This window comes from Desmodus rotundus, chromosome X, assembly GCF_022682495.2.
Source record: "Desmodus rotundus isolate HL8 chromosome X, HLdesRot8A.1, whole genome shotgun sequence".
NCBI lineage: Eukaryota > Metazoa > Chordata > Mammalia > Chiroptera > Phyllostomidae > Desmodus > Desmodus rotundus.
The window spans coordinates 86,554,336-86,580,132 of record NC_071400.1 but is presented as its reverse complement, the minus strand read 5'-3'; the positions used below and the strand labels follow the sequence as shown (position 1 = coordinate 86,580,132).

Below are 25,797 nucleotides of genomic sequence, written 5' to 3'. Positions count from 1 at the left end.
AATGCCACTGTCACCCCCGCCCTCCAAAAGCAAGTTTATTGGAGAATTCCAAGTGGGCCTTCTCACCCTCCTCTCCAGTCTGTTGTACTTTTTCACCCTCCGGCTTATCAAGTCCTTTAAGTCCTATGAAGAATGCTTTATGTCAAAAAAGCTACTTGGATGGTTTGGACATCAGCGTTATAGAATACATTTTAACAGCACAGCAATAATCAGAGTAAATGTAAGAGCAGCGAGATAACATGGCAAAGTCTGACAGCAATCATTTCTTCACTCCGGCCCCATTTTTCCGAAGCAGATACACTTAGCGTGCTCCTCAGTGGTAGTGTGTGGAAAGGATGGTCTCCAAAAAAGAGATTGGCAGCTTTAATTTGTTTGATATGTGCAATCATAGTCCGTGTTAAATTCAAAATGCTTGTCCAATCAAGGATTCAATATAGAAAAGAGGCAGTAACAAGCATGCAGTATGCTGTAATAAAGAAATCTGTTGATTGAAAACAGTTTGTATATTTTGGAAATGATAGGGAATGTAATTGGTAAGAAAGAAAAGGATAGGGCTTCATAAATAATGGGAAATAGAGCATATTTTTTAGTGATAATACTAACTTGATTTAATAACATTTTGCCGTTGAATTTTCGTATGCCGGAACATGAGAAAGGTGGGTCCTTTCTTTTTATTCTAAATGTCACCATTAGTGGAGCAACCTCTTTTATTTTTGTTTTCATGAAGAGCAGCTTTAATAGGTTGAATTCAAGGCAGCAGTGGGTGATGTGCTCTGACTCTTTAAGAAGTTTCACCGAATATCTTTCTTTTGTTTTTTCATCTAAGAAGAATAGATAGTCATTGAATTTTTTTTAAGTTACAAGTGCTACATGAATGTATTTTTGTGGTAGAAGATCCAAAGTGTAGAGAAGTGTATATCCTCTATCCACTCCCACTTTCTTCCCTTGGATTACAACAGTGGTTCAGGGGGCATCCTTCCAGCATCTTTTTACATATATATATCTGGATAGAGATTCGTATGTAGATCATTGGAGGGGCAGCAGTATTAAGAAATTGGATTTTGCAGCCCTGGCTGGTGTGGCTCAGTGGATTGAGCGCTGGCCTGTGAATCAAAGGGTTACCGGTTCGATTCCCAGTCAGGGCACATGCCTGGACTGCGGGCCAGATCCCTAGTAGGGGGCGTGTGAGAGGCAACCACACATTTTTATTTCTTTCCCTCTCTTTCTCCCTCCCTTTCCCCCGTCTCTGAAAAATAAAAATAAAGAAATTGGATTTTGCTATTCATTCATTCTCAAGCTTACTTTCTGCACAAATACAAATATGTAAAGTCACACCCTGGAAGGCTGATATTAGCAACTCTGTTCAAGAAATGTGTTGGTGATGTGGACACCGGCGGCTCTGTTTTGGGTGGCTTGGCAAGGATCCTCTTCACCAAGCTCCACCCTAGTTGGCCGGTGTCCAGCGTTTTTCTCTCTGAAGAATACAATCTTCAACAACTTGAACTTCAACTTCAGCTAAATACGTGTCTCTTGTTGCATTTATTTTTTTCCCGTTTTTTAGGTCCTTTCCCCATTACTCCAAAGTCCTGCATTTAGACTTAGCACTAGTAATTTCATTTTATATAAAAATCCAACCAGTCAGAAAGTTCTAACCAGGAATTTCCTCTGTATTTATTACATTGGTGGGTGTTCATAGTGACGGCATACTCTCTGACTCATGAAAGAGACTGCACAGAACATAATTTTGCTATTTACATATGCTATTAACAGTTTAAAAAGTGGCCAACAGTCCTTTGTTACCTTTTCATCAATCATCATGTTGAGGTAACCAAATACCTGGTTCCCTGCATCCATTCTAAATAAACTGGATTTTACTATATAAAAAATGAAATTACTAGCAAAAGTGCCACATTTCACATATTATCGAATTGAGTATTTGCTATAAGAAGAATCCATTTTCTTGGTAAGTTTGTTTTGTGTGAACCGCATTTCTCCCTCTCCAAGCATCTAGCAATGTGGCACTTGGATTCTAAGTTCACTGAACTGTGCCCTCTGTTCATTGCCATTAAACATGTAGTGAACGTCTGTCTGCCAGGCCGTCGTTGTTCTAAGAGACAAATAAGATAGTATCCTTGTTCTCTAAGGATCCATAATCGAATAGTAGAGAGGGAGCCTTCATAGAAGAGCAGTTCTTTCCCTTTTTTTAAATGCTAAGCATGTATGTATGTATGTATGTGTGTGTGTATTTTCCAATTATAATTGACATTCAATATTAGTTTCAGGTGTACAGCATAATGGTTAAACATTTATATAACTTGAGTGCTTTACCCCCCTCCTCCCCCAATAAGTCTAGTACCCCCAGCACCATACATAGTTATTACAATATTATATTTCCTATGCTATACTTTATATCCCTGTGATTATTCTGTAATTGGCAATCTGTACTTCTCAATCCCTTCACCTTTTTCACCCAGCCCTCCAACCCCCATTCCATCTGGTAACCATCAGTCTGTTCACGGTGTCTATGAAATCTCTTTCTGTTTTGTTTGTTCATTTATATTGTTCTTTGGATTGCACGTGTACGTAAAATCATATGGCATTTGTCTTTCTGTCTCAGACTTATTTCCCTTAGCATAATACCCTCTAGGTCCATCCATGCCGTTGCAACTGGTAAGATTTCACTCTTTTCTATGGCCGAGTAGTATTCCAATGTGTGTAATGTACCACAGTTTTTTATCCACTCGTCTATTGATGGACCATTTTCAGAGCAGAGATGTCATAATAAACTCAGTGTTTGAACAATTCTTTCCTAGGCCCACATTCTCTTGGGTAGCTCACTATTCATCATTGCTCAGGTTTGCTGCTTTTCCATTGAATTCCCACCCACCCAGGTAAGTGGGTACTTTATTTTTTTTAAAAGTCACTTAACAATTGAATGACAGGAAAAATTCTCACCTGAGGAGGAGTCCTGGTATTTATTGGCGCTGTGAAGACCGAGTCTGTCTAACAGAGGGATGGCTATCCTGTGCAAGTGTACTCTGGACAGTGGTTCAAAACCAGGGTGGTTTCGTCCCCCTAGGGGACATGTGACAAAATCTGGATGTTTGCTACTGCACCTAGTGGGCGGAGACTAGGGATGCTGGTGAGCATCCTATAGTGCACCCAGGACAGCCCCACAACACAGACTTAGCGGCCCGCAATGTCAGTAGGTTAAGAAACCGTAGCTTTGGGCTAGTGAGATGGCTGTGGGAATATGAGCTGGTTGGGAAGGTCTGGGCCACTGTATTAAGTGCTGAGGAAACCCTACCAAGGGTGTCCAACCTTTTGGCATCTCTGGGCCACACTGGAAGAAGAATTGTCTTGGGCCACACATTCAATACACAAACACTAATGAAAACTGATGAGCAAAAAAAAAAAAAAGATTTTAAGTAAATTTATGATTTTGTGTTGGGCTGCATTCATAGCTGTCCTCTGCTGCATGTCTGCATGTGGCCTGCAGGCCGCAAGTTGGACACCCCTGTGCCTAGACAGTATTTTGTCAAGTCAAAGGCCACTAGGAGAAGTGAATGTAGTGATGGTTTTCTGGGCATAAGGAAAGCAGGCCTCAGTCTTTGGGTGACTAAGTTTGTAAGAAGGCAGCTATGTTGCCTGGCCGTGGAACGGTGGTTTATAGACTTTTGGTCTGGGGACTCCTTTACATGCCTAAGAAGTACTGAAGGACCAGCCCTGGCTGGTATAGCTCAGTGAACTGAGTGTGGGCCTGTGAACCAAAGGGTCACCGGTTCAATTCCCACTCAGGCCACATGCCTGGATTGCAGGCCAGGTCCCCAGTAGGGGGTGTGCTAGAGGTAACCACACATTGATGTTTCTCTCCCTCTCTTTCTCCTTCCCTTCCCCTCTCTCTAAAGATAAGTAAATAAATAATTTAAAAAGTATTAAAGGACCAAAAGTCATTTGAAAGTAACAGTAATAAACTCACTACATGTTAACACAGAAAACTATTTTATGAAAATAACTATGGTATATATTTTTTTAATTCTGAGAAGAGCAGTGTTTTAAATGTTTGCCAGTCTCTTTCAGGTCTGGCTTAATGAAAGAAAGCTGATTTTGCCTATGTGCTTCTGTATTCAACCCATGGCAGCATCACACGTCATGTCTCCTGTGGATTCCCCGCTGTAGACTCAGAATGAGAGTGAAAAAGACAAATAAAGTCTTAGTATAATTTTGTAAAAAGTTTTGACCTTGATGGTCTCTCCTCACGTGTCCCTGGCCCACACTTAAAGAATAGCTGCTCTAGAACTAGGGGTCTGCAAACCCATATGGGAAAAAGGTTACCTCTTGATTTTCACTAGTCGCTAACTGGCATTTAGCACTCCCTCAGTTGTGGGTGGAGGCCTCAGACTCCTAGTACTGGTAGCTATGACTTTGTCACCAGTGCAAGGCAGCGATGTTTTCGGGTCACATCACACTTTTTGCAGGTATCTAAACTATTATTTATACATACTCATCATTGCTTTGAAATCAAAGTCTCTACAGCGCTGGATGTTGGATCTTGTCATTTATTGCTTTAATAAGAAAGTACATGTACTACTATACCACAGATATGTTCTTAAATATTTTTAAAAAGATTTTATTTATTTGTTTTTAGAGAGAGGGGAAGGGACGGAGGGAGAGGGAGAGAAACATCCATGTGTGAGAGAAACATCTTATCAGTGGCCTCTTGCACACCCCTAACTGGGGACCCAGCCTGCAACCCAGGCATGTACCCTGACTGGGAATTGAACCGGCGACCTTTCAGTTCACAAACCAGCACTCAATTTACTGAGCCACACTAACCAGGGCTGTTCTTAAATATTTTGATAAACATTTCTGTGTAATTGCTTTCCTCTATAATCCTAGGTGTTTTATTTTACCTATTTATAAACATTCTAAGAAGGTGTCAGTGGCGTGGCTTTAGTGAACTGCCTGCCAAACAGGTCATTGGTACAAAAATCCTCAAGCTCTGCCGTAGAAAGTTACAGAAAAGCATCGGTAGGCCATTCTGGAGAAGGGATCAGGCCAAAAATCAAGTCAAAATCAGAAAGTGTTCTAAGAAATCAAGTGCCAGTGCCACTGTCGTCACTGTTTCTTGCCCACCTCTATGGGCAGCCGCAACTTCAGATCCTCACAATCAACAGTGTTCGTAATAAATACTCTTCAGTTTTCAAGAAAGAGTTCAGCATCCATGAAGTATGTTTTAGGAAGGTTTCCTTTTCAAGTTCCTGTAATTCATGGAATAACCTCCAGCCTTCTCTGCAAATTCAGTTACCCAAACACTTTGACAGAGCCAAGGTTTTCCTGCCACTTGTTACAGGATAGCGAGGTTTTCCAAATTGTCCAAGTATCAAAAGTTCAGTGTGGCTGGTTACAGAGAGCAGTCCCTTTCCCATAGTGCTCCCATTCCCCAGACCTCAAAACAACCGCTTGTAACTCGCTCTGCTGCTCTTCTAGTATCTGCCTCCTAATCTCTAAGTGACACACACAGACTGCATTATCCAGTCATTTCCTGCGGTGGATGATGAGGATCTGGCGCCCTGCTGCCACCCACACCGCACATATGCACCTCTCCCGCCCCGCTCACCCCCCCCCCCCCATGCTCATAAGGCACGTATGGCACGATTCTGGCAGGTCAGTAGCCAGTATTTATATATACATACCAGCCCCGCTGCTGGTTATCTACACCTGCACTTAGCCCAGTTCAAACAGATTTGGTATTTGGGCTGATGGATCTCATGGCCTGATGCACAGCTGTTCTCCTGGAGATCACCTCTTACCCTCATCTGGCTATTGCCCTCACATGTCACTCACTTCCAACTCCTTCTGTTCTCTAGTCGATATCTTTGTTTAGTGTTCCTCTTTAGGGGAGAGGTAGGGTACCTCTTCCAGTAGCTTCCATAGCACGTGAAGTTTTTGAGACCTTGCTTGCCTTGAAATGTCCTTAATGCACCCCCATACCTAATCGTAGTGACACAATTATAAGCTGGAACTCAGTTTCCTTCATAATTTTGGAAACATTGTTCTACTGCATTTTTTTGAAACATTTGTGATTCCCAAGCCTTTCTATATGTGACCTTCTTAAATTGCTTGTCCCTTTTTAGAAAGGTATAGGATCTCCTTTGCACCCAATCAGGGACGCCTTCATGATGGTGCATTGGTCTGGGCACAGTTGTCTTTTTTCTTTTTTTTTAAGATTTTATTTATTTGTTTGTTTGTTTATTTTTAGAGAGAGGAGAAGAGAGGGAGAGAAACATCCATGTGTGGTTGCCTCTCATGTGCCCCCTGCTTGGGACCTGGCCCGTAACCCAGGCATGTGCCCTGCCTGGGAATCTAATTGGTGATCCTTTTTTTGCAGGCTGGTGCTCAATCCACTGAGCAACACCAGCCAGGGCTGGGCGCAGTTTTCATTCATGGTGTTGGCCATTTGGTGGAGAGTTTGGGGAAATTTTCTTGGATTTCTTCTTTGATTATCTCCTCTTTGTTCCCAGTTAATTTTTTTTTCTACTATTATGCTTTTAATTTCTAAGACCCTTCTCTAGTTCCCATTTCATGGGTGTAATCTGTCAGTTACTTGAAGTATTTTCTCATGAGGCCGGTCAGATTCCACACAGAAGACTTTTCTAATCTCCTCCCTGGGGTTGGGGGTGGGGATCAGCCTGGCTGCCAGTATCTGGGGGAAAGGCAACTCGGGGTCTCAACATGAGAATGCAGGGTGTGCTCCTCATTTCGGAGACCCACACCAGAGAATAAGCCTTCCTACATAGTGGAGGTAGGGGTCTGGGGTCTGTTCTTCAAACATACTTCAACCATCTTCTAAGAATGCCCTTCACCAGTTCTTCCAGAGATACCTTGAGGCACCAATTCATGACCCGTTGGGAGTTCTATGGGATAAACCAGGTTCCTTTTCAACCCTCCCCAGTCCCAGTTTAGAATCCAGCCTCCTAAGATCTGTTATGTAAATGACCTCATCCTCTGCTTTCTAGGTTTTGCCTTTGGCACCTCCACTCCTATTACCCTCTTCCTTGAAGTTTATTATGTCTTTTAAGAAATCCATCACTATAATTTTAGTGGAGATTTAGGAGTTTACAGAGCTAAATATATATATTTAGTGTGCCATCTTGAACCAGAAATTTGAGGGTTTGCACTGTAGATTTATTTGTGCATTTTGAATTTTGTCCAAATTTATGTTCTAGGAATTCAAAAAATATGTATTTGTAAGGCAAATTTCCTTCTTTTTTCTTTATTAATATTAAGGAAGAGCCCTGGCCTGGTCAGTCAGTTGATTAGAGTATCGTCCCGATATACCAAGTTGTAGTTTCAGTCCCCGGTCAGAGCAAGACTCAACCCATGAATGTGTAAGTGGAACAACAAATCAGTGTTTCTCTCTCTGTATTTCTCTCTTGCTCTCTCTCCTTTCCTCTCTCTCTCTATAATCAACTAAAAATTAATAAAGAAATGTCCACTTAAATCTGTACTGTTATTTGTACCTTCATGAAATCCAAAAGCCTTAAAATACAGAATTCAGGAGATTTGCAGTGGTCTTATTAGCTCTTCTTCCACCCAAGTGAAATGATAGGAAATAGAGGGGTTTTTTACTTTTTGGGTAGATTGTAGATAATCCCTACGATTCAAACTATATAATAGTACTAAGTATGTGAATAGTAATAAAATAGTTAACATTTACTGATCACTAAGCATGTTTCAGACACTACAGTAAGCATGTTTCGTGTTTTATTTTGTTCCCACGACAACCTTATGAAGTAGGTGCTATTATTATCCCTACAGACAGATGAGGAAATGGTGGTACACAGAGGTCAAGAAACCTGTTCAGGGTAACAAAGCAAGTTGATGGCAGATTGAGGATTCAAACCCAAACAGTCTACCTCAAGAGCACATTTTAAACTTAACTGCTTTGTTTACAATGATAATGGTTTGTGCACAGTGATAATGGTTTGTAAATTGTGTGAATAATTAAAAGTGATGTCCCCAAACTTACTCAGTGGACCAGTTGTCATAACTTCATCAAGTTAGCTCCTTTTTCTGCATAAAACTTGACAAACTGTCATTAGACTAAGGGGGAAATTTTTTTTAAAAGATTTTATTTATTTATTTTTAGAGAGAGGGGAAGGGAGGGAGAAGCAGAGGGAGAGAAACATCAATGTGTGGTTACCTCTCACGTGCCCCCTACTGGGGACCTGGCCCGTAACCCAGGCATGTGCCCTGACTGGGAATCGAATCAGCCACCATTGGGTTCGCTGGCCCACGCTCCATCTACTGAGCCACACCAGCCAGGTCAAATTTTTTTAACTGTTTGTCTCAAATTTTCATGAACAGAGAACTGGTTGGTATTAAGATAATAGAATAAAACTTGATTTTCATTGCATAAAAAGAATGTAAATTGGCCACTTACCCTAAAGTAGTATGAGAGAATCCAAGTGATAAAACATGTCAATATTTCTTTTCTTCTCTTTATTAATAATTGAGGGCTACTTTAAAATCATAAAAGATTATATAAGAGCTTTAGAGCTCTTGGGGTCCGACCTCCTTTGCAGCACAATGGCTAAACGCACCAAGAAAGTCGGAATCATTGGTAAATACGGCACCCGTTATGGCGCCTGCCTCAGGAAAATGAGGAAGAAAATTGAGATCAGCCAGCACGCCAAATACACTTGCTTCTTCTGTGGCAAAACCAATGAAGAGGCGAACGGTGGGGATCTGACTCTGTGGCTCCTGCGTTAAAACGGCTGCTGGTGGTGGCTGGACCCACAGCCCCACTTCTGCTGTCACAGGCAAGTCTGCCATCAGAAGACTGAAGGAGTTGAAAGACCAGTAGGAGTTCCACAATTTGAAACATTGCTAGCCAATAATAAATGGGTTAATTTATGTAACCAAAAAAAAGGGGGGATTTAGAGGAATTTAGATGTTCTTTGCTAGACAGGCATCTTCATTTTTAGGAAACTGACATGACAGTGTACCTCAGGTTAAAATTTGACCTATTCTGTTGCTGATTGAGTCATACCAGGTCACTGAAACCTAAAATAAGTATGTTCTAAGCATTGGGTGACCATTACCTATTTAGAGACAGGATCCACTTCAGACAAATTGCCTTGCTTTCGACATCACTGAGGTGGCCCACGCATCCATCAGTGGTGTGCCCGTATTCTCATTAGCTCTCCACACAGGAAAAGATGCCAGCAAGATGTACAGTAAATTCAGTGCCATCTCTTTGGCCAAGAGTTAAGACTAGTGTTCTATATGTCAGCCCATGCATTGCTAACATTTTTTCCACATTGGTGTATTTTGTGATTTGATTTGACCCACGGTTCATCTGAAACCAGGCAGTTACACTCATAGTAAGGGTTCTGCTGTCCAGTTTGTCTCCATCCTGAGAAATGCCAGAAAGTGAGTATTTTGCATTTAAAGGAAACATGAAAAATCCAAGTGGAAACACCTGAAGAAGGCTTTCACTTAGATTCAAGGGGCATCTGCGGCGCTCAGCAGTGGAGCCTCGGAGCACGAATTCCAAGTTAGACGGAGTGATGCAGCCGCTGTGTTTAAGTGGAAAGGCCATCTTAGCAAATACAGTAAAATGTACCGACTCAGGTTAGATTACAAGGGAAATTTTGCCCCTTAGGTTGGGGATCGGGGAGTGACCTGCAAAATCCATGCACTGTGGAAGAGATTTGGACCCTATATTTTCCCCTGTCTCCCCCTTATAAGACAGTCATTTTCCTTTAGGGATTTGGGTTTATTCTGTTTGTGCATTAATAGGGAGATGGAAAAAGAGAGAGAGAGTCATGAATTAAAATCATGTTATGGTAAGTGTCGGTGCCTTTTCAACTATGTGTTTCTCTTTGCAGAACTAAGTCAGGAAAATCATTCAGGTGAAGACTATGCATTTTGATGTTAACAGATTCCACTCTTAGAGATAGACAACCAGTTAACAACTTGAAATGAGGCGGTGATGGCTTTCGAAATGAAATAATGTTTGATGTAACCTCAAGTTTCTCTCTGAACTTTGGCCATGTTGTGGAAAAGCTGGGAGGAGGGGCGCAGCTCTGTCAAGCACAGAATTACACACAAGGGAAAAAATTAATCTAAATACTGAGGGAGAAGCCTGTGTTCTCTTGCATGATATTTAGCAGCAAGAGCAAGGAGAGGGATGTTTCTTTCTTTGTGTAATGTGCAGTAGTTACAATAAACACAAGATTTCCAAATCTCAGAGGACTCTCTTGACAGTTGCTTGATAACAGCTTTTTTCATTCCATAGTTTTGACAGTTTGTGTGTGTTGCCATATCTAGTGTAAACTAAAACATCACTGTCATTCTGTTTTTCTTTTGTATGTGGCTTTTTTTTCATCTTTAAGATAATGAAAAAGATGGGCTTTTCACTTGTAGATTAGAGTGAGGCAAGTTGTGTGTGGAGATTAGCATGTGTTTATGAGTTTTGAAAGATCCAAGTTGACAGCAGAACACTGCTTTAAATAATTTTTTTTTCTCCATATCGCTTCAGGAAAAGTGTAAGTGGGATGTATAAGTTCTCTCTTAAGCTTTTGATAAATAGCAAGTCTTAGGCATCTGTGTGGGTACCTATATTATTTATCTGTGGTAATTGAAGATGAGCGAGTACAATAAACATCTCTAACGCTCCTGGCTGTGCAGCCTTTGAGAAATGGAAAGCGAGCTTTTCCTTAGCAGTTACCAGGGTCTTTTCCTGTTCCACCTGGGTGCTTTTCAGTTAGTCCCCAAGTGTGCTTCTTGTCACCTGATGGATCCCCCATCATCCCACCCGCTTCTGCCAAGTTCAAAGCTACATGAAGTCATCCGTCTAATTTAGAAACAACAGGGTTTCCTTATCGAGGTTTACTTATCTGATCTTTGTTGTCCTTGAGTCACTCTAGAAACTAGATTGTGTTGGCACCGTTTGCATGGCTTCAGGGGAGATGAGGGGCCAGGAGCACACTTCCGGGTCATAGCAGTCTTCACTTACTGGATGCAAATTCTGGATTCCAAATTCAGGAAGAAGGCCCATTCCTGGGGGACCGGCCTCTCTCCAGCCCCGATAACCTTTGATCTGTAGAAACCTCGGTGAGGGTATTTTGCCATCAAACCAAATTTGCTGCAGTGTAGCAAAGCTCCCAGTGCCGTCATCTGGCATGTTACCGACAAATTCCAATTATTTTTCTACTTCGAGCTATTGTTAAACACTACAAGCTAGCTGACAGTAAAATTATAAATACAGGTGTTGTCACACTACACTATAATCAGAATTTTAATTTGAATTTTCGTTTGTAAAGCTTTTTTTTTCCCCCATGGGAAAATGGGAATAGAATTAGTTTTATTGACAGTAAAAAGACATTTTGAAAGCTTCCTAAATCATTACCTGTATTTAGCAGGAGGAAAAATTGTACATGTCCATGTAAAAAGAAGAGTTTTATTATCACATATTTACTCATTATATTTGGTGGTAAATAAAACGGGGAAGACATGTTTGACAAATGATTGACGGAACTCACTAGGTTTTTGCTTCATCAGAACAATAGACAGACATAAATATATATTTTGCTTTTGTTTTGTTCTGCTATTACTAATACAGACCTGTAGACAAAATCTTCTAACAAATTAAGTACAGCCTGTTGGAGTCTGCAGGCAACGCTAAACTTTTTATTAGTCAATTTTCTCTTCTTACCCAGATTCATCATCTGTGGCGTTCTTTTTTCCCCTCTTTGCGTGGTGGTTGGAGTGGGTTTCCCCTTCTCAAGTCCCTTTTTTTTTTTTTCTCTCTCTCTCTCTCTCAAGGCATTTAGTGTCGTGTCTGCCAGATTTCAGTGATGAGCAGCGAATTGCTTTTAAAGTGGGCATTATGCCAGTTCAGCAGCACAATGGAAAACCAATCTTCCACCGTTCTACTTTTGATGCTGTTATTGTAGCATTTTAGATAACTGCTGCCACAAAAAAAAAAGGGGAAAAAAAGATGTGCTCAATTGCTACCAGTTAGTCAAGTTAAATCCAGAGTAGCATTAAAATTACTCTGAAAACTGTTTGTCAGAGGTCATGTGCTGTCTGTGGCTGCTACACATAGGATAGATGTTCTGCTCTGGTGGGGCTTTTTCCCTTTATTATTACTGTCACTGACCAGCTCTCTAAATAGCCTTTCACTACCTGTTTACTTATTGTCTAAACCTCCCTGTTGAAAAATGTGTCAAACAGAAATGTTGAAAAGTTTCTTTAAAGTGCTGGAAATAGCAGGAGAGTGAGTTGTTCAGGGTGCTAGAGTTTGTACAATGTGAAAGCAAAAAAAAAAAAAAGTGGGGGAAGAGCAAGAACATAATTCTGTGGTTTCTATAGCAAGATTACTGTTTTCTTCTTTTTATCTTCACTTCTCAACTGCTGGGTTCACTGTTCTACTTTTTTTTAATAGCGCAAATGGAATTTATCCTCTCTCCATCTCAAGGCCCTTCCCCCCTCCACTGGCTTTTCTTGTGAATGAAAGGGACTCCTACTATGACTATAGGACAGATGGCAGCTGTATGTGTTGCATTTGATGTATTTTGGAGTGAGCCACATTTTTAAATTCAAGGCCAACAGATACGCTATTTTGAGGTCAGCGGTAACACTATACTTCAAGCCTGCTCCATTTCCTCAGAATTTTAGACTTTAAAAATTACATAAATAACCTACAATCTGTGCTCAAAATAATTGAATTGTGATCTGTTAGATGCACTGCAGTAATAATAAAAAGAACTCAGATTTCTGCACTGCCTTTTTTCTAAAGAATGTTTATCTTTATCTCTAATGGATTTTTCTCCTTATGTTGATCATATCTATTCTGTCATCAGACTCCAAACCTTATAAAGGCAGGCATTTTCGTCTGTCTTGTTCATTCCTGTATCCCCAGAACTTAGAACAGTATCTGGCACCTAGTAGGCACCCAGTAAATATTTGTTGAACGAGTTAATAATAAATGCTTCTCCTGTGGGTTCACGGAATCGTAGTGGTTATTTGCTCATGAGGCATATGGCCATGTGGTGGTAGAGACGAGGATTGATTGATTAGTGCCCCACCAGTCAGTATTTATTAACTCCAAAGTCCTCTCAGCCTTACGGTTTTCCAGAGTTCTCTCCCAGGTATCACATTGGTTTCCTGGGCTTATATTCAAGCACATTTCAGAGCCATATTTTCTTTCAGTTTCTAAAACAAGTATGAAGAGAGAGAGGCTCTGATAATGATACAGTCAATATTCATAAACAGCCCACTCCCGAGTGCCGTCTAGATGAATCCGTTGCATGCTGTCCAGTGTGAAACTGTGAGTGGTCTTGTCTTAATACGGGAAGGAGACTGCCTTCCGTGGAGGGATGCATACATGAGAGCAGCTAGAGCTCCCTCAGCACCATTTGCTTTTCCTGTGGAATTGTGGTTTGAGCATTCTGTGATTCTGTCTTATCTTCCACTACCTGCCTGTCCCCCACCCCCAACTCCCTGCTTTCATCTGCAAAGTGAAGGAAATGAGGGCCGGGAGACTGCTTACCGAGGTCAGAGGCTTCAGAGAATTCGGTGACTTAATCAAGTACTGTACCATGTAAAAAACACACCGCTTTCCCTTTTAATCATTGAGTTGTAAATGTGACTTAGCTTTAAATGGATAGCAACAATTTGCAAATCAATAAGACCCGTTTTGTAATTAGCTTTGGACTCAGCATTAAAAAGTATACATTGAGGATTATGATAGTAAAAATGCAGAACGTTCTTTCTTGGCAGCTAAAAATGTGCATGTTAAACTTAGAGACATAGAGGGGGTGAGTTTTCCTAGCTACTAACAGATTCTCTCAAAAGAATACCTTGATGGAGGCCATTTTTTAAAAGTAGCAGACAGAAACGATTTTCTTAAGTTTTACCACAAGGGTTTTGTGCATTTATTTGAGAAGAGTCTAGAATGGTCAATGGAACATTTCCCAATGTGCTTATGCCATCTTTTCCACTTCAATATCATTTGTCTTTCATCCAAGAAAAGCCAAAGCAGGAACTGAAATAAGGATTCAGGATTTTATTGGGATGCATTTGAACACATATGTTTTGCCTTACAGACCCTAGAATCAACATTTGACATGGGGGGAAAATGAACATGTCCATTCTAGCGTCCTGAGTCAACATTGGCTAAAACTCGAAAGACTTTCAATTGCCTGGGCCACAGATGGAAAATATTATAAAAGAGCGCCAAAGAGGACTTGTGCATTTTTAAAGCTAAATTGTGCGGACTGGGGAGTAGGAGAATAAGGGTTTCTCGGGGTGTCCCTCTCCACAGTCGGGGTGTCCAACCTGCGGCCCAACACAAAATCGTAAATTTACTTAAAATATGATGAGATTTGGTTGTCATTATGTGTCACAATATATTTAATGTGTGGCCTAAGACAACTCTTCTTCCAATGTGGCCCAGAGATGCCAGAAGGTTGGACACCCCTGGAGGAAAGACGTATGACCTTGCAAAAAAGCCTTCTGGTCCCGTTTCCTCATGGTCGTAGCATCTCTTGTGTTTAACTCATGGGATTGTTGTTAGGCTGAAGTAATAGAATGTGTATGTTCTCACCCCTCTTTATTATATCAGGAATTGGCAGATTTTTTTTTTCTCTATAAAGGGTCAGATATTGCCCTGGCTGGTGTGGCTCAGTGGATTGAGCACCAGCCTGCAAACCAAAGAGTCACCGGTTCAATTCCCAGTCAGGGCACGTGCCTGGGTGGCGGGCCAGGTCCCCACTTGGGGGTGCGTGAGAGGCAACCACACATTCATGTTTCTCTCCCTCTGCTTATCCCTCCCTTCCCCCTCTCTAAGAATAAATAAATAAAATCTTTTTTCTAAAAAAAGAAAATTGTAAAGGGTCAGATAGTAAATATTTTCAGCTTTGAGAACCAGACCATCTCCATTACAGATACTCACCTTCACTATCGTGACTGAGCGCAGACAATAAACGAATGGGCATGGCTGTGTTCCAAGAAAACAAGTGGCAACTTGGATTTGGCCTTCAGGCCATAGTTTGCTAACCCTTGCTGTAATAATGAAAGGTGTAAAATACCGCCAACTATTTCTTTACTGCTTCCAGTAAATAACCCCCCATTTGGCAGTCAGCCAGTATGATCAGTGCTTGGCCATCCTTGTAAGGAAGAAGCTAAAGGGACCATCTGTTTCGACAGAAAGCCTTCTTCAGTCGTGTTTAGGTCAACCTTTCCAAATACTTGCCCAGTTTTATAGAGGGAATTTAAATTCCATTCAGCTTGTATATATTAGTGGCTTAACTTAGGCCACCTTGTCTCACAGAAGCCTCCAGCATTTCTGTAAGAACAGGTTCCTTCCTTAGGACAGTCCGTTCCCCTCGAGCCTTGCTGTTAGTTACAGTGGAGGAGGGGTGCCAGTATTAAAACAGCTAACTAGCGTGGGGTGCTGCCGCTTGTTACCTCCCCTGGAAGACCCTGGAGTCTTTGATCAAGTAGAAGAGTTTGTGAAGAGGGGCGGTGGCCATCTTGATGATCAACCAGTTAAGGTTTCAAGGTTTCTGATGAGCATCCTACTTAAGAGCATCACTGATACATCCTGGAAAGGAATACACCACAATCTCTATGTTTCCAAGAGACAAAATCACATTAGCTTAATGGAAGAACTCATCCCAGAGAGAGTGCAGCGTATCAGTTCATAGAATTCAAGAAGGTAAAGGTTGCTAAGCCTGATATCCTGAAAACACTGGTATTTCGGGCTCCATGGTTGGTTTTCTAAGCAGCTGGATTGCTTTAATATTTAGTTTGTATCTGATGAGTCAGAAATCCAAAACCATATCCATTTTCCATAAACATTAATTCCAGAGCAGCCAAAAAATGTACCTGGTACAGAATTTGCCTTCATATATTCTTGGATAATGAGTTTGCTGGTAAGCAGTCATTTAAAAATACACCTTTGACTTCCTCTTTCTGTTTTCTCTCAGGCTTCTTAAGGCCTTAGATCTTCCCCCATCTCTCAGGCATCCCGCACCAAGTCGGTGAGCGTTTTGTAATACATATATTTATTCCTATTTTCCTGTGTTCCCACCATTTACCCAGAGCAGTGGCCCCTCCCGACAGGCAGTGTCTAAGATGTCCGCATATGGCCCAACCATAGTTCCAACCATTTACGTAGATCTGAACTCTCCTCTACCTAGTGGCATGGGCTGTGAGAACAGGAGGCTGATGAGAAAGGAAGATACCCACAGGATTAAGTAGCAACCACAGCAAGGCCCATGTTCTTTTGCATGTAACCTGAAGAGGACAAGAGCTTTGCTGGTGACACAGCCTTTGACCCAGACTGGCGTGTGGTTATGCAGATTTGCTATACCCTGAGGGCTTTTTCTTTTCCCGCCTTTGAAAAATGACCATTAACAGTGGACCATAGCTTTTACCACCTGTTTATTGCCATCATTGTCAATAACTAACATTTGTTGAGCATTAATTTGATCCCAGAGACTGCCTAGGCACACTAACCCTTCAGCCTACTCATTCATTAAAAAGTGAAGGAAAATAGCTCTGGCCAGTGTGGCTCAGTTGGTTGGGTGCCGTCCTGGTCTGGACACATGCCTGGGTTGTGGGTTCGATCCCAAGGTTGGGGCACGTATGGAAAGGCAACCAGTTAGTGTTCCTCACATCGAGGTTTCTCTTCCTCTCTCTAAAATAAAAATAAAAATAAATTTTAAAAAGTGAAGGGAAATAAGCAGGGGCTTGACATTCAAAGATAAGAGCCCAGAAAATGAGTCCAGAATTTCTGATTCTGAAGCCAATGCCAACTCCCCATCTATAGTGACTGCTCTTAATACAGATACACTTTCTTTCCCTCCCCTGTCTGCTCCTCCTCCTCAGGAGTGTGTTGGCCCACACCCATGCCCACACCCACACCCACACCCTGCTAACTCCAGGGTAAATGATTTCCAGATCCCATGGGTAGTGCATGTCACCAAATAGCATATTAGTCAGTCTGAATTTTTTAATGTACCCAGGTTTAGAAACTGTATAAATAGAGATTAAGATAATTAAACACCAAGATTAGAAATGGTATGTGAACAGTAAAGCAATTGTGTATACTTCTTGGATATTGTTGGCAGGCACAAACCTTTGAACAACTAGAGTGTTTCTCTTTTAAATAGTTTATTTATTCTTAGTGAGAGGGGAAGGGAGGGAGAAAGACAGGGAGAGAAACATTTGATGTGAGAGAAACATCAACCCGTTGCCTCTCACACCCCCCCAGCCAGGGACCTGGCCGGCAACCCAGTCATGTGCTCAGACTGGGAATCAAAATGGCGATTTTTGTGATGATGCCCAACCAACTGAACTACATGGGTCAGGGCTGAACAACAGGAGTCTTCGGGATGAATGGTATTGGTGGGAAATGTTTTTTTGATGCTACAAGGCTGTGACATCAATGAAATTGGACATACCTGTAAGTTTTATAGTTCTGGTCCTTGTTGGGGGAGGTGTAAACTTATCAGAATCTGGGAATGCTTTAAAAGCAAGCAAACAGCCCTGTCCAGTGTGGCTGAGTAGGTTGGGCGTTGTCCCGCAAAGGGAAAGGTCACAGGTTCGATCCCCGGTCAGTGCACGCCTGAGTTGTAGGTTGGGTCCCTAGTCAGGGTGCATACCAGAGGCAACCGGCCGATGTTTTTCTCTCACATCAGTGTCTCTCTCTCTCTTTCTCCCTCCCTTCCCCCTCTCTAAAACTAAATCTTCTGAAAAGTAAATAAAAATAAAAAGTGAGCACACACACACACATTTCTCCCCCCTCCCGTTTGCCCCACAAAAACCTATGAGAATGGAGTTGGGTGGTGAAAATCAAACGACTATTTTGAAAGACAAACTTCCCAGGTGATTCTGCTTTCCCACCTGCCAACCCCCGCTTTGAGCCCTGCTGCCCTGGGGTCAGTCTTCGCGGTTCTTGTCTGTCACTGAACATTGATTAGACATTAAGGTATTTAGAATATTTCCATTTTCTCATGACTTCATGGGTATTATAAAATAGCGCTCACATCAAATTCCACTGTGCTTGCTATCTATCCAATTGGCTTTGATTAAATTACACGCTTGTGGAATAGAGTGCAATGAAGGATGTTGGCAAATTGCAGCTGTAGCCATCCCGGGGGCCTGGTGGGGGGAGTCACATGTTTTCCACTGGGGCAGTGACTTACAACCCTAGGCCTTTGGTAGAGTTTATCCTTCATAAAACTTAGTTTCACATGGCGACCTGCGCTTGAACATCAACGTTTTGTTGCTACTTTTCTGCGCAGGTGCAGTATCATAGAACCATTTGGAGAATAAACTTTTGCTCAATGCATCCAGAACTGAGGTCTGGTAAAGTGTACAACGCTCTTGTATACCACAGTAATGGCCCTTTTTAAACATTAGGGTAGTTTTAAAAAATTGCAATAAAGTCATTGTAATTTATAGAACATGCTGGAATACAGATACGCGTAAAATACAATCTGTGTACCTGATTGCAGGTAACGGAGTTAAATGTGCCAGCAATTTCAAACACAGCTTGATATTTCCTATAATAAAATGTAATGCAAAAAAATTAAATATCCAATATCAATGGATCCTAAATGGTTTTGATATTTCTTTTTGTCCTTTCCCATGAAGAGTAATTTATTTCCCTTTTTAAAGTGTGGGCAGAATGATTACTAGCGCACTGTAATGTAATTGTGTTGCATTGATAAAATAAAAATTGTCCTTTATCTGTGTCCTGATAATGTTCAATTTACAGGCTGGCTTCTCTGCCACCTCTTCAGTGCTTTGAGTATTCCACTTCTCCTCCCTTCCTGCTCTGAGAGCGCACAGAACTGTTTGAAATCCACTGGTACAATTGTCAAATCAATTATTCATTCTCTGCAATTATGCTCGCACAAAGAACATTTTGCTGGTCTGAATGATGATTAAATTAACAGCTATTCCAGCTGCCTGATAACATCTAATAGAATATTCATAAGCCCAAAATGGAATGAATTATCTCCATTAACTTCATCATGCTCACTTAATTACATGCTTGTTATTGTATTTACACCTTGTTAGATACCGCTGAAGCTGATCCAGTGGCTGGCCGGGAATTGGAAGCGTCTGTCATGGGGCAGTTGGAGCGCGTTTTGTAGGAAATGCTATTTATTTTAAATGCTCCACCTGCTGGGAGCCGAGGTTAGTCAGCAGCACTGAGATGAATTGGGAAACGGGGTGTAAAAAGAAATAATGTGCTTCTGACAGGCTCCGTGGCTTTTAAGTTGCTCTCATTCAGCCACTTCACAAAAAATTATTTTATTCCATCTCTCAGTGATGATGACATGATTGCTTTTGGGTAATCATTTACCATTCTGATTTTATTTTTTGAAGTAAATTGTCTGAAGTAATAGGTTCTTGGAATTACAGCGTGCCTTGCTTTTTTCTTAGAACTTTATTTAAGCTTGTCTTCCAGCATTTAACCCGAGTCCCCTCTTCCGTTTGATCTTCTAACTTTATTTATACAACAGTGCTTAATGATCCTGCACAATGTGTTTTTTTCCCCTCTCTGCACCCCCCCTCCAAAATTCTGTCCAGTGTGGTTGACAGTACTTTTTATAACCTCAGCAAGGGGGCTGCACGGGCAATTTTCTTCCGACATGACAAATACAAACACCCCAAACCCAACCCCGATAGAATCACTTCATCCAGTTGAAAGGACATTTTTTTTATCTCTTCCAAGGTGACTCTTTCTCCAGTGAAATAAGGTAAGGAGCACCGCTTCCCCTTCTATTTTTCACTCTAGACACGGCATTCTTCACATTGGCTTGCCCTGTCTCCGCCCTTCTCCCATCACCCCTTGCTCTTTCCCAACTTCCAGTGACCAGCCCTTCCTGGCGGTGGGGCCCTGCAGCACCTCCATTCGCTGGGAGCATGAAGGGTCACTGTTCGGCCCCGCCAGGCTGCAGGAAGCCTGTGTTTATTGAACATGAACCAGACCAATGGGGGAGAGAATTCTAATCTCACTTCTAAATGCTTGTCAGCTCAGCCTATAGAGCACTTGAGCTAAACCATGGATATTTTATTCTGTTTGAAGGCTGTATTTTGGTATCAACAAAAAAGAGAACAAGAAAACTGAACGTAATTATTTAAAAGTAGGAATGGAACTGGATAGTGGAGTAACAGAGAGACTCTTCAGCCTTAGATATACTTTAGCATCCAAGATGGGATTTAACAGGCAAAGAATGGTCCTCTAGGCGGTTGGCTAGTCGATAAATGCATCGCATGCTGTGTGTGCCTGGCACTGTGCCTTGTAAAGTTCTTCTAAATAGGAATTGAATGGAAGATGGTGTTTTTTAGTTCTTTCGGTTGAAAAATGTTTATCTACTTGTCATTTGATTTGGGGCCCTGTATGTGCTTGTCTTTGAAACATCGATGTCACTTGAGGTCTTTCGGGTACTGTGCATAGCCCAGACGGGGTTATTGATTGATGCTTAGGAGAAAGACAGCCAGGCCAGAGGCTCTGACAGCTCTCTATATAGGCCAAATGGTTTTAAACCATAAAGAAGGTTTTTTTCCCCCCAAATTCCTAAAGCTTCCTGCATTCTACCCCTTAGACAGAGCTCGTGTTGCATTGAGGGAGGGAGGCTACAGATTAGAAAAGGTGGGAAAGCTGAGAACTGTATGGTGGGAAGCCATGCAATTAAAAAACTGACTGAAATTATTACCTGATTTCATAATTGACAGAATATTTAATTCAAATATAGTAAATTGACACACCTCTACACAGAGACAATTATGACTGACTGTATAACACCTGACAGAATCAATTATAACTGACTGTTGTTTGATACCTTTGCACGGAAATAAATGAAACAGATATTCAGAACAGAGACGGCTGCTGCCTGTGTGCCTAAGCCTGCCTTAATTAAAATAAAATAACCGGTAGGCAATGTTAAAATGTCTTTGCCCCCTGGTTTGTATTTCAGTGTGTTTCTTTAAGTCCAGAAAGGGTTTTCCAAAGCGTGAAGCTTAAAAGAGATTTTTGTTTTGCTGACGCGGACAAAATATCCAAAGTAGAGATGGTTTCCTCAGATGAGAGGATATACTCTTTTGTTTCAAATACTTCTAACGTTTTATTTGATCAGTTGACTTTCAAATACAATATTTAAGACAAGTTCAACCTGCAGGTGATGACCTACTTCATTTCCTGTAGAAAATACTGTAACTTGCATATTTTCAGGTTTTAGATTGTAATCAGTAGAAACCAACTTTTAAATGAGCAGCTCATTTTATTTTCTGATGAAACATTGGGTGAGTAATTAATATCTAGGCTGACTTGTTTTTCATTGTCTTCCTATCGGTTGGGGACAGGATATTGTTGGTCATTAGCATATAACCCTAAGGCATCCATGTGACCAGAGTAAGTAAGCAGTCGATACATGTCCTCAAATGAGATTCCCAGGACAAGTGGATTCGCGTTGCAGGTGTATTAAGGTGAATGCCTTCCGGTGATACTGCAGTCCACGAGAGTATATTTTGCTGATGTGCGTGTTTGTAGGAAGAGCCTTTCCTTTCCCTGTCTCTGTGAAGTTTGGATTGTGTGTGTGTGTGTGTGTGTGCTGCTAGTTGAGACAGGGGCAGCCACCGGGCCGGGATGGCTGCAAATCTTCTAGGCCTCTTGCCTTATGGCCTCTTGGAATCTTTTAACAGTTACCCTCAGCTGGCCTGCAGGGCCTATGGCCATGGCTGCTTTACCGACTCCCCAAACCAGAGCAGGTAGAAGGAATGGGGTTTTACTGGCTACATTTACTGGTTTCCACCATTTAACAGCAGTATTTTAAACCCTTGAGTTCTAAAGTAGTGGGTGGAGCATTAAAGGAAACGGGGTGACAGTTTCAATGTGAAGCCTAATGTGGGTGGCCTAAGGGCCTCAAGTGGGCAGAGAAAAACCATGAAGAAGGGGTGAGCCCTTTCCCCCTCAGCTCCACGCCCTGTGGCCTGCGACAGCTCATGCAGTGGCTTCCTAGAAGACCTTCCATACATTATTGATTACACTCTCATTGGGGAAGCAAGTGGGAGCTTTTATCTGCATCTCACACTGGCATGGAATGGTGCCTTGTCCGTATTGACTGGCTGTGGCAGATGCCGGTGATCACAGTTGTCTTTTATGAAGAAGAGCACCAAGTGATGCTGGTTGTCATTCTAACTCTGCTGTGTGGCACTATAAATAGTCCCCTTTCTAACCAACCTGGTGGGAAAAGTCAATATCCCATCAGCAGAGGAGGTAAACACATCGGGAGCTGTGCCCTCTCTCTTCCTCCCCTGCTCCGCATCACCGCAGCTCTTTCAATGCACTGTCCCCACTGGCACATGCGGCTGTGTCATTGACATGCACGGGGCGCCGCCCAGGCTCTGGCCTGCGGGAGCAGCCGCCCTGGTTGTGGGGCCATTGTTGCCTATTCCCAGACTCCAATAATTAGAACTTTCAGAGTGTCTTTCTGTGGCCGGTTAATGATGCGCCCCTTCTTGCCTCCATTTTTCCACCCCCTTAGGGCATTTCAGTCCTTTCTTCTAACATTTTTGTTGTTTGGAAGGCAGTTGATATAATTTAGCAAAGGTTGTGAGGAACAAACGCGAATGTGTAGTTAAGGAACAAAAGTCTTGAGAACGAATTTTTGTTTTCTGGGTGCTTTGTGGACTTCAGTGTTGCTCTGTTGTTTCAGTGGGTTTCTCTTTCTGTGACTGACATAATTTCCTTCTCGATGCTTTCCTATTCCCGGCGCCAATCAGCCTTGCTCCCCCCGGCACCTTGGCCCGGCCAGCCTCTGAGGGCCTACTCTCTCTGGTTTGTACTTCCCAATCCCCAATTACCCGCTGTGTGACCTTAGGCAACTGACTTGACCTCCCAGTTTCCTCAGCCAGAAAATGGGGATTGTACAACAGTGGGCCTCTCCAAATAACCTCACAGTGTTGCCAGGCAGCTTGGAACAAAACCTGTATCATCTTAACCATCCAGAGCAGGGTTGGCTCCCCCAGGGATCACCCTTGTCCCAAAAGATCAGACCTGCGTGTCACAGCCCTACTGCTCCTTTAGAAGAACCAGATGTGGAGGTAGCGGGCTCTGGGGAAGGAAACAAAGGGGCTTCTTTCAGGCTGGTAGTGCCCCTCTCCAAACCAGAAGGCCGGGGAAGTGTGCGTGGAAGGAGCAGGAAGCAGAGGAGGGGCAGCTGCATACCCAAAGTTCACGGGCACTCAGTTGGTGGACAAAGAAGAAAAAAGCAATCTTGCCAATGGACAGGTGCTCTCCAGACAGGGCACCCCTCGTCTCTGCCAGCAGAGGAGGTTTTCTGTCGCAGAGGAACACAGACCTGAAGGACTAGAAGAAACCAGGCCCAGCTAACCCGGGAAGTTGGCACGGGGAGACCCGGGCTTCCTTTGAGACAAAGTATTTCCCGCCACATCCATACTTAGCATGCATTTGTGTGCATACACTCAGCAGCGCTGCAAAAGTGGCGTCTGCAAGTGGCATTCACCTCGCCTGCTGCACATGGGCGCGCACCTGCAGTTCTCATCCGTGGAGGGTGGCCGTGTCCCCCTAGTGCACTGAATCAGCTAGGTGCTGAGAAGTGGTGGGCAGAGGAAAGGAAGGATGGCTTCCACAGAGGAATCTCAGGGTCTCAGCCCCCCCACCCCCAGTCACGGACTGGCCCAGGGGTACACCAGCGACGGGACCATGAGGATATGTAAGCCTCAGAGCTGCAAGTACAACCCACACCCCCTTCTCTAGTGCGTAAGGAATACTGAGTGTTCTTTTAAAAAGGTCCCTCTGGATGTAAAGTACCGTATATATGGCGTAGAGCCAACAGTATTGTAATCACTATGTACATTGTCAGATGAGTACTAAATTCATCGGAGAGGGTACTGTGGAAGGTATATAAATGTCTAATCGCTATGCTGTGTACCTGAAAGTAATGTAAAATTGCATGTCAAACTGTAATTGGAAAATAAAACGAAGCTCCCTCTGAGGCTTGTAATCCTTTTATTTTTATTTCTTTTTAGATAAATTGAGGAAGCAGTATATTACCACCAAAGTTCGTCAAGACTACAAAAATCTCAAGAACATAGCAGAGCAGTTCTTGTCGCAAAGTGGTTATACTGAAGTGAACCTGAGCAAACTCTTTGTGGATTGTGCTATCAAATGCTGAGGACACCCTAGAAGCGGCTGCAGCGGGGATCTTTGCGTGAACCGCAGCAGCTTCCTGGCACATGGATCCATCACCTCCGCTGGGGTCTTAACTGCTTCTCTGCTTCGCTTTTCCCTGGGGATTACATCTCATTTTGTGTGCATGTGGCTTGGGAGGGGAATTATTAGAAGTGACTGCGAAAATATTTAAAATGCCAAGCATCAGGGAAAATCAAAACAGCCTTCCTCTTACAGTGTACCATGTACTGTTGAAGCATGGCCCTGTAACCCTTTGCAAAGCACCTGACAAGCAAGCTGCTTTGGATTCGGATTCAGATTCGGGACTGGATTTCTAGGGCAGGTGGGTCAGTGAAAGAAGAGAAATTAATTGACAGTGGCTGGAATGCAAGTGACCGCAGGCTTTGCCCTGGGGCTTCCAGCAGAGCTGCCCCCACAAGGAGGGGTTCATGGAGTCTGGTAGGAGCGCTAATATTTTGCCTTTTCACACGCCAATTAAACCCAGGCTAAACCCAAGTGCTTCCCAGCCACTGGCTCCAGGAGTGGCTGTCCTGTCCTTTTCAGTCTTGTCTTTTATATACGTAGTCAACGGGGGAGATTTCCAACAAGCCTTGTGCTCACTAAATAGACTAAACGGCTTGTTTATTGAATTGCTACAAAGTCACACACACACACACACAGGCATGCTTAGCAGGTGCTTTGCACTCTCCTTCCTTTTTCCCTTTAGGTAGAAAATCCAGGTAAAGGTTTTTACAGTGGGAAAGCACATTTAAAATAATTTGATATCCTGTAACATTTCATTAAAAACATGTAGAGGTCGGGGTAAGGATCATCATGATATATTCAGAGGGGTGGTTAATTGGCTAATTGCCTCTGGTGCTATTTTTCTCACTTCTTCTTTGCCAGAAGCTCAATATATTTCATTATAGCAGTTTTGCCTTTCTTACATCATTGATAAGTTTATACTAACAAAATATATTTCTGCTGTGCAACTATGCTATATTTTTAAAACTATTTACCTGTGTTTTTATAAATGAAAAATGTGTTGCGCTTTTTTTTTTTTTTTCCTCACTTAAGAATAAAGTTTTCTGCCCTGGCTGGTGTGGCTCAGTGGGTTGAGTGCTGGCCTGCAAACCAAAGGGTTGTTGGTTTGATTCCCGGTTAGGGCACATGCCTGGGTTGTGGGCCAGGTCCCCGGTGGGGGGCACGCGAAGCAACCACACATTGATATTTCTCTCCTTCCCTTCTCCTCTCTCTAAAATTAAATAAATAAAATCTTTTTTTTTTTAAAAAGAATAAAGTTTCTTAAAGGAAAACCAGTTGCAGTGAATACTTACCAGGTACAAAATGTTATTAGAGGGGGCAGCCGGGGATAAGGGATCCCCCTCTTAAACCTCAGCCTGGTTGGACCTCAGCTCAGAGATGCTCAGCATGATAGTATATCCGAATGTTCTGAGTGCGTTCAGGGAAATTTCAGTGGACGTTGGTCCTTTAAGAGATGAAGTGTGGTTTCTTGTGTGCTTTGCTGACTTGGGCAGCCAAAGAAAGCTAAGCCAAGAGCCCAGCGG

At 42.5% G+C, this 25,797-nt stretch overlaps 1 protein-coding gene and 1 pseudogene across 4 annotated transcripts in view; both read left to right on the top strand.

Annotated features, from left to right (window-relative positions):
• Positions 1-25,505, top strand: part of POLA1 (DNA polymerase alpha 1, catalytic subunit) — a 299,926-nt gene extending 274,421 nt beyond the window's left edge. For 3 of the 4 annotated variants that reach the window (XM_053917486.1, XM_053917487.2, XM_053917485.1), the window contains one exon: positions 24,088-25,505. In XM_053917486.1, coding sequence (XP_053773461.1) covers positions 24,088-24,233 — 146 coding nt within the window. In that variant the 3' untranslated portion in view covers positions 24,234-25,505. The remainder of the gene's footprint in view (positions 1-24,087) is intronic. The other variant, XM_024569966.3, reaches the window with a different exon arrangement.
• Positions 8,499-8,929, top strand: LOC112313411 (large ribosomal subunit protein eL43-like; annotated as a pseudogene).
• Positions 25,506-25,797: the final 292 nt, after the last annotated feature.